General features: G+C 38.5%; 1 protein-coding gene across 4 annotated transcripts in view; it reads left to right on the top strand.

Moving 5' to 3' along the window:
* Positions 1-13,019, top strand: part of PIWIL4 (piwi like RNA-mediated gene silencing 4) — a 65,723-nt gene that overhangs the window by 13,288 nt on the left and 39,416 nt on the right. The window contains exons 1-2 of one of the 4 annotated variants that reach the window (XM_045818090.1): positions 8,975-9,242; positions 10,610-10,688. The exons of 1 other annotated variant lie outside the window; for it this stretch is intronic. In XM_045818090.1, the coding sequence (XP_045674046.1) occupies positions 9,156-9,242; positions 10,610-10,688 (166 nt within the window). In that variant the 5' untranslated portion in view covers positions 8,975-9,155. Of the gene's footprint in view, positions 1-8,974; positions 9,243-10,609; positions 10,689-13,019 lie in introns of those variants that run through there. 2 more of the 4 variants (XM_045818091.1, XM_045818092.1) reach the window with 2 other exon arrangements.

Raw genomic sequence — 13,019 nt, 5'->3', positions numbered from 1 at the left:
TGTGGCCAGGACCAGGAATGCCCAGAACTTGGGGGTATAGGTAACACTCAAGCAAGGACTCTGCACTCAAAAAATGTATGTTCTAGTGGAAGATACGGACCTGCTGACAGATAATCCTAACATATTAGTGTTGCTGTAATAAAGTTATATATCATAGATGTATTAGATCATGTGCAGAATCACAGAATTTAAGAGGAAAACAAAGCAAGCTGTCAGTAGAGCATCTGAGGAATCAGAGGATTACATGTCAGGACTGAAATTCCTTTATCACAAACTAAGTCTTCTTCGTATTCTTTCTGAAAAATACAAGTGTGATACTCTCAACACTTATTTACCTGATTATTTTCATTAATTCTTACCTGAGAACATTTTCATTGCATTTTTGGAGAGAGAAAGATAGGTAGAGAGAGAGAGAGAGAGAGAGAAACGTCAGGATTGAACTCACAACCTGGGTATGTGCCCTGACAGGGAATCAAACCCACAAACTTTTGGTCTATGGGATGACACTCCAACCAGCTAAGCCATACTGGCCAGAGCTTTCTTAGTACACTTTTAAATGAGCATCTATTTACCATGCTCCATATATAATTGAACAGAAAGTCCTCGGTAATTTAGATGCCATTTTCAGTTTCCAATTTCAAAAAATCCCTTTTCTGTATTATATTTATTCTTTCCACCAGTCTTAACAGATAAACTCCCCTTGAAGTGCCCCCACATCCAAAAAAAGGAATGTCTTTACTCATTATCTCTGCCTCATTCTATTTGAAAACTGTTTGCCAGCAGTACTCTGGAATGACTAAAATAACTCTAAACTTTTTTCATTGTTTTATAATAAAATCAAAAGTATTATACAGTACTCTTGGAAATTATTCATACTCTGTTCCTTCTTGAAAGATTTATCAAGGCCCTTTATTGCCTAGAAATTCTGTAAGCATGTAGCATACACAACAAGCCACAATTATTTAGACATTACCTTTAGCAACCTGCCATTCTGCTTGAAATTCCATTTGCATTCTCTTGGGATTATGGTTATAATATACTGCTTTATTTATTAAGTGTATTTGTCTAGGGCCTAGACTCTAAGCAGCGAGCAAGTTGCACTTAGTAAGTAAGATTCAAGTTTATTTCTGTGTATTACAAAGTATCAGAATAGCGATTTTGTATTCTGCTTTCATAAGTTGTGAGTCATTTGGAAAAGATGATTAAAGATTTGGAATGACATTTCTTTATGTAAAAGCATGAAATGATAGGACAATATAAAGCAGAGAATGAGAAACAAGGGGGAATTTTCTCATGGTCTTCAAGCATCTTCAATCATCAAATAAGTACTTTAACAAGTGCTGGGCCCTGATTCATTCTGGGGATAAAGTAGCAAACACATAAATTTCAAGTCCTCATGGTGGAACTATATGGAAGAAACAGAAAATAAACAAGTAACCAAATAAAATAATTTTCTCTAATATACTCACTGTTCAGAATGATATCCAACATCTTTTATCTTTGCTGGAGCTCAAATAAGAGAAAATGGGTTTTGAACCATAGGGTAGGAAAGAAATTCCTTTTACAGGGAGAGAACATGGAGGCTTCCCTCAGCGGGACAGGGAGCACAGAGAAATGGTCAACTGCACTGAATCTGCTCTCTGAATGGGCTGCTTTGCCACGTACATTATCCCATTTCCCAATCACAACACTCCTTGTGCGTAAAAGTTTTACGATCCCCATTTTATAGAAAAACTAAGAGGCTGTGTTACTTGCTAATGTTCACACAGCTTGTCACTGCAGAGCTAGCATTGATTCTCTTGGAGTGCACTACCTGAGTTCGGGTGGATGGAATACTGCCATTCTAAATCTTTAAACTTTGTATAGGGTTTTTAGGTAGTTTCTTTTCCTAAAGTAAGAGAAAAGCCTATGTGGTGGCTTTCAAACCTTTTTTTTTCAGGAGGAAAAATCGAATTTTCAAACAAAAGTGCATGTAGAATCGCAATATACGAAACAGCTTAGAGCAGAGCAGCCCTGCTGGAGCTGGGGCGCACTGTCAGAGCCGTGCTCCCTGCTCCCCTCACTCACCCCAGGGAAATCCCCCGCAGTGACCAAGCTCCACTGTGTCTACGGACTTGCTCTTTGTCTAGTGAATGTTACCATAATGTCAGGCTAAAACAAGATTAGACTCAGTTACATGGAATCTTATCACATTTAATTTCATCATGGTAAAAAAAATCTCAGCTACTGTAACTGTTTGGGAAGATCTGGTTGACCATCAAATACGACAATAGGGCATATTGGGGCAGAGTGGTCTGAGACATGAGTTCAGTAAGGGAGTTAGTGGGAGCCGAGTCCAAGGGACACTTAGAGGCTTACACTCTCGCTTCCTCATATTTATGTAAATAGGTCCAAAGTTTGTAAATCTTAGGCCAGAATGTTATGGACTCCTGGTAATGCTCTTTTACATTATAGCTGTTAATGAACCATATCCTTCCATCTCAACCTCCAGAGAAAATTAAAAGCTTAAATTGAATACTTACTAAAGTTACAAATTTGGAGCCCTTCTGTGGAGTAACAAAGTGAGTAGACAATGCTCAGAGAATGTGACTTCATTTGTTATTCTGGTAGACTCCAAGGCAGAGCTGGAATCCAAAGACAACTTTACACAGTAATGGGAGACGTACTAACATGCAGGGAAGGAGGAGGAAGCTTGATAATTAAGGAAATATTTCTTCTCCCAATATGAGTTTAGGCAGTACTGCCCCCACCCATATTATAGCTGTCCCTAGGAGAAGTGCATGTACTATTCTAACAGGTTCTGTGATTAAACAAGTGGACATACCTGTAACTAACACAGAAGGCAGTACCTTAAAGGAAATCTGACCTGCAGACCCACAAGTACCCTTAGCTATTGATTTGGGCCTGGGGCCCATCCTCACACACCTTCTGCACACATCCGTGGGGACTAGGAATCCGGGGCCATCCCTGACCTTCCTGCTATAGCCCCTGATATGCTTCCATGTCACATCGCTCAATGTGGGAAATGGGTATGGGGTGAGAGCAGGGCTGCCTTATGCATAAGACACAGTAGGCACAACGCCTAAGGCTCACAATACTTTTTGGGGTGCTTGAAAATGTTTTAATTTCTTTTAAAAGCAGAAGATAAAAATTTTACAGAAAATACATAATATTAATATATTCATGTAAAATTTTCTTGAGGTTAGTGAATTATTTTTTTAATTTAAACATAATTAGTACACAATATTATATTAGTTATATTAGTTTCAGATGTACAATATAGTGATTGGAAATTTTTATGCCTTACAATGTTATTACTCCAGTAATTCTAGTAATTATCTGTCACTGTGCAAACTTATCACAATATTATTGACTATAATTCCCTTCGTCTTTTCACCCATCCCCTGCACCCTTCCCTCTGGTAACCATCCCTTTGGTCTCTGTTTCTATGAATGGATAAAGAACATGTGGTATAGATACACAATGGAATTTAGCAGCAATCTTTAGCAGCATTCTTTTTTGAATGAAATCTTGTCATTTGTGACAACATGGATGGACCTAGAAGGTATTATGCTAAGTGAAGGTATTATGTCAGACAAAAATCAAAAACATATTCATTTTTATACCATCTAAGTTGTGAGATTAAATTTTTAATGTTTTAAAAAATATATTAGAGAAGGTGCCCCAAGGTAAAAGTACTTAGTACTTAGAGGGAAAGTCAAAAGCCACTCTGTGGTCATTGGGGTGGGGCTTCCTGCTTGAGAGGGCTGGGCTTCCCCAGGGAAAGAGAGTGCCTGGGGGAGGAAAGTGCAAACCTAATGGCTAGAGAACTAGGGAAGAACTAGAAAATAGAGAATCTCTCCATTGTAGCCATTTTCCTCTTGTTTTATTTTGTACATCCATAAGGAACCTTCAATCCATCCTGGAGAACAAAGGTGGTCCATGTAGATAAACAGAAATACCTGGACAGCACAAAATATTCAGTGTTTGCAAGGTCAGTTCTCCAGAAGGAGTTACTTGACCTCTAGAGCATTCACTGCAGACCAGAAGGTGGGCAATATGTTTGAAAGAGTGCCATCACAGTGGTTAAGCAGTTAACATCCAGTGCACGACGGGGATTTTCTTTCTCTGTACATTTTAAAAATGTATTTCTCACAATTTGTGCTTTAAAAAATGGGAGAACAAGACTATTCATGTTACAGATTAAAGAAGAGTAGAGAGGAATGATAACCAAATGCAATGAATTATTCTGACCTACCTGTACTCTAGATAACAAAACAAATTATTTTAAGGGGCATTTACAGACAACTGTCAAAATTCAACTATGGAATGTAGATCAGACAATAGTGTTTAATCCATGTTAAATTTTGTGATTGTATTGTGGTTTTATAAGAGAATGGGAAGATCTTTTTGTTCTTAACAAATGCATACTAACATATTAGGGGGTCAAAAGCCATGATGTCTACAACTTCTTTGTAATTGGGTCAGAAAAATATATACATATAAAGAGAGAAAATAGTGAAGAAAATATGTCAAAATGATAACTGCTGAATCTTGGCGAAAGATCCTTTGCTCTAGTCTTGCAACTTTCTGTAAATGTAATATATTTCAAAATAAAAAGTTAAAAAGTGAGACTGTTCAAAATTAATTCAGCAAGTATTGTTGAAATAAGGTCCAAAGAAGGCAACGCCATTGATGCACTCATTTCACCGGTGTTCCACCATCTACACCTGTGCCTAGGGAATTAATTATGTACAAGTAGGAACCATGGATACTGAACAAATTAGCTGACCTGAACATGTCTGTACTTGTAGATTGTCATTATTTGCTGGGTATCCCTAATAAAAATCATTAAAACATTTGAGCTACAGCTGCTGGACTGAATAATGAAAAAACCGATTTTGTAGTTGATTGCAGAATGAGTTTAATTTTTAAGTTGTATTTTTCCTCATTGATAAAATTCAGATACCAATGCTTGGAATCACAGTAGACATGAAATATGTTTTCAGTGACTGAATACTGTATTTTTATTGGACAATGCTAGCCTAGGTTCCCTACAAAATAGAACGTGAGGTAAGGGCTTGGACACAGGTAGATTATTTGGGGAAGTGTTGGTAAGGAACAGTAGAGAGGGACTGGGAAGACAGTAACAGGGAAGAATGAAGCCAACCCAACAGTGCATTATTAAGTTGATCACCACTGTGACATCTGATGCTTGGTCACACAAGGACCCTCTATGAAGCCACAAAATGCACCACAAAGTTGTCTGCCTGATGAATGTTAGAGGGAGTGTTTATCTACACTTTTCCACCCCACGTTGGCTGAGGGTTTCCCCCTTGAGGTGAATGAAGCCCTGGGACAGAAGTCAGGGGTGCACTGTACAGTTGAGGTTGGTTACATTGTGTGCAGCTGATCACCACAGCAATGGCTGGAGATAAAATGTGGGCAAAGGAAAAGGTGAAGGGTGTCACAAGACAAGAGTGATCTAGGATTAGCAACACCACAAGCCTGTATGTGCACATGAAGTGATTTGACACAAGATTGAAAATATAAAATATGGCAACACTTATATTAAATTTATTTTTGTAAAATTTGTCCATCATACATTCTTATGATAATAATTAATTATCCAGTTTTTATTACATGCCAAACTCTGTACAAAGCATCATTATTGTTACTTCATCTACTTCTCACAACAACCTTGGGAGGTACCATATCTCAATAGTTCTCAATCTGGGGCGATTTGCCTCCAGAAAGCATTTGTCAGGGTCCAGAGACATTTTTGGTTCTCACAGTTAGAGGAGGTGCTGCAGGCATGGAGCATGTTCAGGGAAGGGGTTCTGGTGAACAGTAATACACTGGACAGCTCCTCACACTGTGAATTATCCAGCCCAAAACATGGGTAGTGCCATGGCTGACAAATCCTGGCATATCTTATCCTCATTTTACAGTTGAAAACACTGAGGCCAAAGGAGATTAAGCACATTTTCTTGATTCAGAAAACTGGTAAGTGATGGAGTTCGGTCCACTCTAGTCTGTCTGACTAAAGCCTGTGTATACTTGTAAGCATTCTGTACTGCCTCCCTAATACAGGGAATATATAAGAGCCTTTAAAAATCATATGTGGACAGCACAGTGTGATTAATTTGTATGTCATTATAGTAATCATAATAGAGAATTTAAAATGTAAATAAGGTAGGAATTGAAAATAATTAATACTACTGATTTTGATAATGAGCCAGTATTTGGAAAATTGAAAGGCTTTAACTGTTTAAAGTGACTTACATACATTTTCAACCTTTCTGTCACTCTGCAGTGCTGTCTCATCAAAGCAAGTCAAATTTACCAGGAGGTGTAAATTTGGGAAGCACGGGGATAAAGATTATTCTCCTACTCAGGAACAAAGCACAGATTTTCAAAAGCAGCTTTCTTGTCTACATTCTGTTTTCCATTCCCCATTCTTTTTAATATAGCAGTTTATGATCACCCCAACTTTCCAATTCATTCATTTTTTAAAAATGTATTATTTATTTGAGTGGCTTTATTCAGCCAAGTCTGAGACTGGCCATCTCTGCCCAAGGCCATCATTATGGTTAATGGTTTCCCATTATGGTTAATGGCTTCCCATCATTATGGCTGAAAGAATATTCTGATGGGGAATAAACAGAAGGCAGAGCATGGCATACTACACAGGATTTGAGCAGTATCTAAAGTAAGGTAGATCACCTTCTTGGAGGGAGATGAGTGAATATAGTGTGGGCTTTAGAGGTAGACAGACCTGAGTTGGGATCCCAGCTGTGTCACACAAGCTGTAACACCTCAGGTAAGTCACTCATGTTTCTTAAGCTTCAATTTCCTCATCTATGAATTAGGGACAAGAATGTTTGTCCTAGAGCCAAGCATACTATAGGTATTCAACAAACATTAGCTATTATATGTATTCACTTTTAGGGCCTAAATACAGGAAGTTGAATGAATCATATTCTTCATTTCGTTGTACACTATTCTCATGGGTCTGTGCAAGTTCCACCCTGTACTGTATTTTTCTTTCTCTTCCACTTCCCCCATTTCCACTCCTGTTCAGTCTATTGTCCTTGTATTTCCTTGATATATATATTTACTTGAAAAGAATTATTCCATTCCCAGGTACATGCATTATACCTCTCAACCTTTTCTTGTTTTTTCTTCATTCAACACAATGTGTTGAAGATCTATTCACATTGCTGAATCTATCTCCAGATCATTGTCTGACTGTTGGCCTAGTATTCCACTCTATGCGTCTCCCACATTTTACCCACTTACCGCTCCTTCTATGAGCTTCAAATAGCTCTCAGGAACTGTCTGCACTGTGCTTTTATAACTTCAGCACAAACTTTTTGATAGACCCACAGTAGTATTTGATAAAATTCTGCACAATATTTACGACTAAAATCATTTTTGAAAACTAGGAATAGAGGGGAGCTTCCTTAAAATGATAAATACTATCAACCAGGTATTTATAGCAAGTATGAAACAAAACAGAGACAGTTCCCTTGAAATCAGAAAGAAGACAAGAATGCCATCTATCACAGTAACTTTCAACATTGTACCAGAAAATTTGGCCAACATGAAAAAAAAGAAAGAAATAAGAAGGGATTAGATAAAATTGTTATTATTTGTAGATGATCTGTACACCTACATTCAAACTCAATGAAATCAAAAAATAAACTATAAGAACTAAGGAGTTCAGCAAACTTGAAAAACAATATCAGCTTTCAAAACTTAATATGTCTATACAAATGTCTAACAAGAATATATAATGAAAACAAGGTACAGTGCACAGTAACAAAAACTATACAATTTCCAGAAATTAAACAACACACAAGACTTTCATAAAAAAAATTTTAAATGCTATTGGAAGACATAGAGAGAACTTGAATAAATGAAGAAATATAGCATTATAAGGATGACAGTTCTTTCCAAATTAATTTATATATTCTATACAAAGCTGATGAAAAATTGAGCAGCATTTTTAGAGAAGTTTGACAAACTTATTTTAAAATTAATATGGAAGAATACATTTTGTGAATAAATAATTGAAAAAATCAAAGAGTAAAGACTTGCTCCACCAGATTTTATGAATACTATAAAGAAATGATCATAAAAAGTGATAAAAGTACCAGTGCAGAGCAGATATACACAAGCAGAATAGAAATAGAAGGCGCAGACCAGATCTAGGTATATACACAGGAGTTTGCCATTTGCTAGAGGTAGGTCCACCAAACATTACAAAAAGCATACACTGTTTAATTAAAGATGTTAGAGGAAAATGGCTCACTATATTGAGATAAAGTTCCATTCTTCCTCACATCATATGTATATGATTGTGTGTGTATCTGTGTATTCCTGAAGGATAGGTTTAATATCATATACATCCTTGTAAACTTAGGGCAGGAAAAATTTTCTTACAAAAAGATCCAAAATGCACAAAACATAAAATTAAAAATTGGTATATTTGACTACATCAAAATTAAGGATTTTGGTTAAAGGACTTCATAGTCAAAATTAACAACTGGTAGACTGGGAGTAGCTATTTGCAATGTTAAAAAAAAAGGATAAAATTTCTTCCAAATCAAAACTGAATACATAGCAAGCCCAATTTTAAAAACAGCAATGCATGTAAAACAATTCACAGGATAGAAAACTCCTAGCTATCATATAGATGAAAAAAAGTTGCTTACCCATACTACCAAGCAGAAAATACAAACTGGAAAAGGTAACAGTTATGCAACCATACACACAAGAAGGACAAAGACTAGTAACTTGGATAATGACAAATTGGGGGGTGGGCAAAGAAAAGGGAAAGGGATGGAAGAGAAGGGAACTTTGGGCCCCACTGCTGCCCCCCTTGCACTACCCCTCCCCTCCCCGCACTATACCCCGCCCCGCTCTGCCCCACCCCACTGCACGCTCCTCCCTACCCTCCACATGAAAACCCTGCGGGCTGTGCGTGCTCCCTCCACCCACGCACAATACTCGGGGCGTTTCCAGCCCAGGAACCCGAGACCCTCCACCTCCGCAACGTGTGGTAGCAGCTGCGCCCTTTGGGTGCCAATGAGAAACTACCCTAACTGAGAGTTTGCCGCGTTAGAAGTCGCTCTGGGCTCTTCGGAAACATGATTGGACGCGCCCGCTTTAGGGCTCGAGGCATCGACCGCAGCCCCAGGGTCACGGAGGTGGGAAGTCCCCAGGCCAGCCCCAAGGTGCGTGCGATGCTTAGCTGGCATTGTCTTGCTCTCTTATATGTCTCCTTCATGGAATCGGCCTTCCTCTGTATCCGTCTTTTCCTCCCTCCTAGGAAGCAGTGGGTTATCTTCTCTCTCTGGTTTGAATCTTCCCAGGGCTTCCCATATTTTTTCCTTTGGGATTTTATCTGAGTGAGGCATTAATGTAGATATTTTGGTCAGGGAAGAGAACTAAAAATTAGAGGCAAATATGCTGTCCTTTTCTACTTCCTGAATTTTAATTATTTGACTTTCATTTAAGTCTCTTGGTAAAAATTGCTGTGCCTTCAGTAGTAGCATTATTTCACATATAATCTAATATGATTCCTTTTGTTAATTCATATATAAAATTAAGTAATCTCAGGTAGAGATGTGGTTTTGATTCAACCAGTGTTTCTTGATCAGCTGCTGTGAGTACTGCTCCTTGCTAGATAGACTTAAGCAACTGGAACCAATTGATCAGCAGATCAGCAATCAGCGACAGTTGAGTGATATTACCACACACTCTTAGTATTTGGAGCAATCTCTTAGATTGTCTTCAAGTGAGTAGTTTGGTCATTATGCTTTTACTGTCATGAAAAGGTCCTCTCTTCACACATTTTTTAGCAGGCCAAGATACATTTCTTCTTGAACAAAGAAAGTAGTTATGATGAAAAAAGAAAATATTTTTTTTAAATAGAAAATTTTAGTAGTTGGGAGCAGAGGTGGAGAGGTGGAATTGGGTGTGAAGGGATGGGTGGTGATGAAGGCACATGGTACCATGTATAGGTGATATATTATGGAGCTGTATACCTGAAACCCATATCACATATCAACCAATATCACCCCAATCAAATTCACTGAAAAAGAAAAAAGAGTATTAATAGTTCCCTTCACCTATTTTATGAACTAATTTGGAAAACTTTATTCAGGACAGTCGTCATGTGACTGGTGACCTGTATGCTCTGGGCTCAGTTTATTTGCTTTGTACGGGCATGTTCACACTGGAGGCCATGTATGTGGGCCATGGAAGCATGAGGTCCAGCCCATCTGGACCACCTCCCTGGTGAGTGCCCTGACTCCAGGGTCTCATCTCAGCCTCTTCATACCTCCAGGGCTTAACGACTATTGCTGAGTCACAACACAAAAATTAAAGTTTGATGAATGGGGATTACTATAGCTCATCCATATTCTTTTTTTCCAGAATGGGCAATTTCTTATCAGCTCTCAAGCATTACCTGTTAACATTGTTAGCTCATGTCAGTCTAATGACTTAGGACATGATGTGGTTTTTATTTTGTAATAACCTTTTGATTTATGTATTAATGTCTGAAATCAGACCAATAATTTTTTTTTGCCTATTTTAGCTTATATCTGCTGATCTCAGTGACAATGAAGCATTGTCCAGCAATAGCTTCATGGGAACAAGCAGGACTTCACAGCCTTGTAAGTGCAGTACTCTGTGCCATTCAGTTCTGTTCCTTCAGAATGAACCAGGAGTGATTCCACTGTGCCTTCCAAGAGCCAGGTCCCTTCTTGAGCATCACATTATTCTTACCTTTTCTTGAAGGATCCCCTGTGTTTGTTGTGTCTCTTTGGGAATCCCAAACATAGAGTCTGCTGCTGAATTTGCTGACAGTGGTTGGCATTTGGGAATCTACAGATATTAGGAAGCTAGTTTTGAGATTCTTTCTGTCCACTGAATAATTTTGAAAAAATATTTAAAAATTCTTTGACATGTAAATGTCAGTGCCATCAGCTTGCAGGCATAGTAGAAATCTGGAGTGCTGCCTGCCACTGCCTCCTCTTCCTTCCCCACCCATGGTAGATATCACCACTTCATGGTAGCTCTCTTCCCTGTAAATTCAGATTTACCGCCAGGATACTTGTCAACATGCTGCTCCAAGTTGTCCCTGTCACACTGTGTGAGTTGGCATGCTCAAAGCACTAGTTTGCTAGAGTTCCATGACAAAGTACCACAAACTGGGTGGGTACAACAATAGAAATAATACTGTCTCATGATTCTGGAGGCCAGAAGTCCAAGATCACCGTTTCTGCAGGGTTCATTTCTTCTGAGTCCTCCCTCCTTTTAGATGGCCTAGATGGCTGGCTGCCTTCTTCCTGTGTTTTCACATCATATCTCTGTACTTGTCTGTGTCCTAATCTTTTCTTATAAAGACACTAGTCATGCTGGATTAGGGCCCATCCTAATGATACAATTTTAACTTAACTATGTCTTTAAAGACCCTGTCTCCAAATACAGTTGCATTCTGAGATATTAGGGGTTAGGACTCCAGCAGAGGAATTTGGGGGATCGACAGTTCAGCCCAGAACCACTGCTAAAATCTATTAACCATCTCCTTGCTCTGACCATGAAGTTAAGTGATTAATTGTTAATAACCATGTAATCTCTAAGTATTTAGGTTCTTCTAGACTCTTAGTTTCACCAGTCCTTCCACCCATCCTATGCCTGGTTCTCTTTTGCTCTGCAGGGTTTTTCCAACCCTGCTCCAGTACTCCTGTGAGCTGTACCCCCAGAAGACCTGCTCTCAGACAGCGCAACTGCCACCATTCAAACCTTATCCCAGCTTCTCCTTGGGACTTTATTTCCATGTCCGTTGTACATTCTTGTCACTAGCAAGTGATGGAAACCTTTCATCTATTGAGGGTAGATTGAATTTGTATTTAGTTTTTAAAACTGTGGTAAAATATATATAACACAAAATTTACTATTTTAACCACTTTTTGTTATACAGGCCAGTGGCAACCATCGCCACCATCCATCTCTAGGACTTTTTTCATCTTTTGAAACTGAAACTCTGTACTCACTAAACAATAACTCCCCATTCCCCTTCCCTTCTCTCTGGCAACTAATATTTTATGGAAGATTGAATTTTTAAAAACCATTCAACATCTTTTGAAACCATGAATAGTGAATGATATGGATAATCTAGTGAGGATAGCTTTTTAAAAATTAAGTAAATTTTGTGGTTTCCAGGAGACACAGATTTCACTGAGAAGGGCATGGACAGCAGTTTTGAGCAAAAGCAATGGTGCCATTTGGAGTAGTTGCATTCAGCGATTCTGTCAGAGTTCTAGTGATTCATCATACTATGAGTCATATCACTCTATCATAATATTCTGTATTTTGTATTTTCATGTTGTCTTCAGAGAGCCAAAGTTATATCTAAAAATCAACATCTCTCAGACTCATAGATAGAGAGCAGGCTGACAGCTAACGTGGGGAGAGGGTAGCAGGTGGAGGGTTTGAGCAAAATGGAAAAAGGACTCATGACACGAACAATAGTATGGTGATAATGGGAAAAATACAAATAAAAATTAAAATCAACATCTCTTTGTACTCATTTTAACAGAAAATAGTCATTGCATTGTAATTTCATGTTTTCTAGAACCTACCTGTGAGAGAGATGCCCCAAGGTGAACTGTTGACTTTCATTCTCAAAGGAATGATCTAGCATAAAAACTGATGGCAGTGTACTGGGCGTTTCCCTGCTTGTGATTGGTCTGGGCACCCTCCGTCTTCTGGGTGTTACACAGAAGCTGGAGAAGGGAGAGCTACTCTCCCTGAGTGGCTGCAGAGTGGGACATAAGGAGATAGAGCTTCCCCTGAGCCAAGAGGAGAATCAGACAAGACCAAAATATTATGAGGAAGGACTAACTCAGGGTCCATTATTTCTAACAAAACATGCCATGTATTCACAATTTTTAATTTTTACTCTGAAAACTTTTGTATGGTCATGGTTGTTTTTGGCAATG

The sequence above is a fragment of the Phyllostomus hastatus genome, unplaced genomic scaffold (assembly GCF_019186645.2).
Source record: "Phyllostomus hastatus isolate PE091 unplaced genomic scaffold, TTU_PhHast_1.1 phas_scaffold_317, whole genome shotgun sequence".
Lineage (NCBI taxonomy): Eukaryota > Metazoa > Chordata > Mammalia > Chiroptera > Phyllostomidae > Phyllostomus > Phyllostomus hastatus.
The sequence above is the reverse complement of the archived record's forward strand: the minus strand, read 5'-3'. Positions and strand labels throughout refer to the sequence as shown.